The sequence below is a fragment of the Gastrolobium bilobum genome, unplaced genomic scaffold (assembly GCF_033153095.1).
Source record: "Gastrolobium bilobum isolate Gb01-03AN ecotype WA unplaced genomic scaffold, APGP_CSIRO_Gbil_v1 utg306735, whole genome shotgun sequence".
In the NCBI taxonomy this organism is placed as follows: domain Eukaryota; kingdom Viridiplantae; phylum Streptophyta; class Magnoliopsida; order Fabales; family Fabaceae; genus Gastrolobium; species Gastrolobium bilobum.
This window is the reverse complement of record NW_026898193.1, coordinates 25,366-29,537: the sequence shown is the minus strand read 5'-3', so window position 1 is coordinate 29,537 and position 4,172 is coordinate 25,366. Positions and strand designations below refer to the sequence as shown.

At 39.5% G+C, this 4,172-nt stretch overlaps 1 protein-coding gene across 1 annotated transcript; it reads left to right on the top strand.

Annotated features, from left to right (window-relative positions):
* Positions 1–707: 707 nt before the first annotated feature.
* Positions 708–2,269, top strand: LOC133313733 (thylakoid lumenal 19 kDa protein, chloroplastic). The gene is made up of 2 exons (XM_061515138.1): positions 708–1,358; positions 1,924–2,269. The coding sequence occupies exons 1-2, from the start codon at positions 726–728 to the stop codon at positions 2,146–2,148; spliced, it is 858 nt and encodes a 285-aa protein (XP_061371122.1). The 5' UTR covers positions 708–725; the 3' UTR covers positions 2,149–2,269.
* The last annotated feature ends 1,903 nt before the right edge of the window (positions 2,270–4,172 follow it).

The following is a 4,172-nucleotide window of genomic DNA, read 5'->3' as shown; positions in this document are numbered from 1 at the left end:
TAGGACATAATCGGCTCTCTGGTTTGTTATCAAGTAACTGGGGAGAGTGCAAAAGTCTCTCAAGTTTCAGCATATCTGCCAATAAGGTACAAGGGAATATCCCTCCTGAGCTTGGGAAATTGTCAAGTTTGGAAAACCTTGACCTAACTGACAACAATCTCACAGGAAATATCCCGGTGGAGCTTTTTAGCTCATCTTCCTTGCTACTCAATCTAAATTTGAGCAACAATGATCTCTCAGGTCAGATACCAACACAGATAGGATAACTTTCAGAGTTGCGGTATCTGGATTTATCAACAAACAAGATTTAATCGATTAAATTGGAAGATTTAATTGATTAAATCTCGAGTCAACAATTTTTATCTGTTTTGACCATTTAATCGATTAAATATTTAAGTTAATCGATTAAAAATGAGCAGATTGATAAATAGTTTTCAATAAGGAGCAAAATAATTATTAATTAATTAATAAGGGATAAAAGGGTCAAGAAGCGAAATATGAAAACCTAATTTTTTTTCCTTCTGTTTTTGTGAATGAATATATTCAACATTATTCCTTAAAATAATGTACCATACTTGGCTCGCATGGCACACTCTCATTGGTAGAATCCAAAGATTACGATGTGAGCATCATAAACCCAATCCTCTGGTTGCTATCTAGATAGGAAAAAAATCTCCCAAGTTTTATTTTTTGTAGTACATATTCTATAAATTTTTAAAGTTCCAATGGATAATAACACTTTACAAACAGAACATATCCAAAACTCCATGGCCACCATATTCTCATCACCATCGACCATTTTCTCCTCCTCCTCCTCCACCGCAGCAACCACCACCAACCCACCAAAACCATCCTCCTTGTCCAAGTCTCTCCTCCCTTTAATAGAACACTCCAAGCAACCTTTAACCACCTTAACCGCTGCCGCAGCCATAGCCACCATCCTTACCAGTGCACCACCTTCATTAGCGGCGGACTCGTCAGCCACGTACCAAGTCTACTACGGCACCGCCGCCAGCGCCGCCAACTATGGTGGCTACGGTGGTAACTCCAGCAAGAAAGACTCCGCTGAGTATGTCTACGACGTGCCTGAGGGTTGGAAGGAACGTTTGGTCTCAAAAGTTGAGAAGGGTACCAATGGAACTGACAGTGAATTCTACAACCCAAAGAAGAAGTCAGAGAAAGAGTACCTCACTTTTCTCTCTGGATTTCGTCAACTTGCGCCAAAAGATGCTGTTTTGAACAACTTGGCTCTTTCTGATGTGGGCTTGCAGGACTTGATTGCCAATGCAGAGAGCTTAATCTCTGAGGAGGTGAAGGATGATAAGGGTCAGGTTTATTATGTGTATGAGATTGATGGGGTTGGTACTCATAGCTTAATCTCTGTGACGTGTGCTATGAACAAGCTTTATGCTCATTTTGTCAATGCTCCCACTCCTGAGTGGAATAGAGATAAGGACATGCTGAGGCATATTCATGACTCCTTTAAGACCGTGGGATCATATTAATTAGCTTGTGTTTTATATATTTGATATACATGATGATTATCTGTCCTATGCTGAGGATGGTATCCTGTGATGAATTTGAAAATTTCACTACATGTCAGTTTGCTTGCATTTTTGGTACAATTGGCTTCAATTTCTAACTTCCAAGAATCCCCCACATTGAATTTTTGCTATGGAAAATAGAGACTAGCTTTTACAAAACTAAATTTTGTGTGGTTTGCAGTTAAATCTAATGTGTGTTCTGGCTGTTTGTTGCTTAAAATCTCCTGTCTTCATTTTCTATTATCTTTTCTCTCTGATATAAAATTGGAGTTTTTAACGGGTTTTGGAGATGTTTTCATGTAAATTTCAATTTCTGATTTTTAAATCAGAATTATGACTAATGACATTCTGGGTACGCTGATGAAATTGCTGTATGCAGAAATACTCCTCTGGTTCAGTGGCCTCTTTCCCTCTTGAGAGATTCACTTCCATGATCCTTTCTGTCACTAATGTTTATAGCCCTATGTCAAATCTCAACACAATACGCATGGTTACTTGTAACAGCAACACCAGTTTGCCTTACAATATTCAAGTTTATGATGGTTATGAGGTTATCAATCATTTTCTCTTAAAGCTGGGTGTGCTTCTCTTTGATGAAGCTTGATTTCAAATACATTATGTAATTTGATTCACAATGGGATATGTCTTTACCAATTAGTTTGAGCTTGAACACTTATAATCTGCAATCAAATATAGCAATATTGTGGACTATAAAATCATGCCATTTCTCCTTCAACATATTTCGCAGCACAGATATATTTGTTCCCCTTATTTTGGCTCTGCTTATGTTAAATGTTGTTTTCTGGTCGAATTAATTGATCTATGTTCAATTGCAATACAAATTCATGAGCATAGTCTTCAACATGAGTTAATTTACTGAGTTTTAAGAATGTGATGCGGCCCAACCTTGGAAGACTTATAGGCTGTTGTGAAAGGCTAATCAGGGACTCTACTGAGTTGATTGGCCGAGGCTTTGCAAGTAGTTTATTTTTTATTGTCTTTCTTTTCCTGTAGTTGTTTTAAAAAAAGGATTTTGTAATACCTCACGTTGAAACCTGCTCAGCAGCTCGCGAAGGAATAGTACCCACGTTGCATTGGGATTATTCACCTCCCACCATTTTGTACCCCTCCAAAACCACTATAATCGGTGCCAATTTCTCCTCCTCTGCGATTCCATTTCCCAAATAATATCTCTCGACCTTCCCCAACCAACGAAAAGCGTCATCTCTTGCAAAATTAGGAATTTCCAGCATCCTTGGTACGTGGCTCATCGGGTTTGGTCTTCGATGATTCCCCCACTCATAGGCTTCAGAGTCATGGCCGTTGCTTCTGCTCCTTCTACTTTGTGAGTGTTTCCTCTCACTTCTGGTGGCCATGTCTTCCAGTCTCCGATATATATTTTTTTCTTTGGCTAGCTTCGTTTTCTTCTAATCTCCTTATCACCTCATCACCTCATCGTGCCTAATAATATTAATCGTGCACAAAAACCCTCCTCCAAAACCTCCAAACAGTTCTCCATTCTTCTAGTCTCCATCGACCACCATTCCACAAAGCTCCTCACTCAGAGTTCTGATACCAATTAATATAGACTTCCAACAAGAACCAGAGGAATTTAAAAGACACCAATTATTTGGCCTTGATAAAAAAGTTTTTTTTTTTTTTTTGATATAAATGGAGGGCCTAGCCCAGAAAATCTACAAAGTCAAGTTATGTAAACTAACAGCTGCACGCTCTACCAGCAATCTCAAACAAAAATGATTCCAAATGGAACCTATGCTAGAAGGGGGAAAGGAAAACAGCCTCATCTCTTCACCCTCACAGCATAAACCAAGATTAGCTAAAATGTCAGCAACCTCATTCTGCTCTCTAGGGACAAACACAACTTGAACCTGATCAAAACTCGCAGCAGTGTTTTTGATTGATCCAATTAAGCTAAACAGTCCACAAGTTACAGGTTCAGCCGCAAGACAAGAGATGGCTTCCTTACTATCACAGCCAATCCATACCTTGTCAATTGGTAGCCTTTCAGCAAGATTAAGGCCATAACAAAACCCCCTAAGTTCAGCTTCCAAAGGTGAGCAAGGGCCTATGTGTTGGGAGAAACCACTCAACCAGGTGCCATTTGAGGAGCACACCACCCCACCACAAGCTCCTCTACCAGATGCCTGCATAACAACCCCATCCACAAAAACCATAGTATCATTTAGTACCTTTCCTTGATCAGCTCCACCCGATAAACATACAGACTCCGAACTAGCTGAAAAAGGATCAGCACCACCAATCCTCTTCATACCTTCTAGATACTGCAGAATTCTAAGAATTGGATCTTGTGGTCTAGTAAATGAAGCATCGTGAACTGTGGAATTTCTCCACTGCCATAGGTACCAACAGGTTACAAAAAAAATTTCCTTCCAAGAATTCCACAAATGGGAGAAAAAAGGTTTAAGAAGATTAATTCTAAACCATTCTCTACCATCTGTTGAAAAGAAACTAGCTGGGATTTGACCTCCAAACCACCTTCTCCAAATATTCCTAGCTATTGTGCAGTCTCTAAGGGTGTGTAGTACAGATTCCTATTCCAGTCCACAAGAAGGACAAGCTATTTCCCCTCCACTCCAATGACATGTA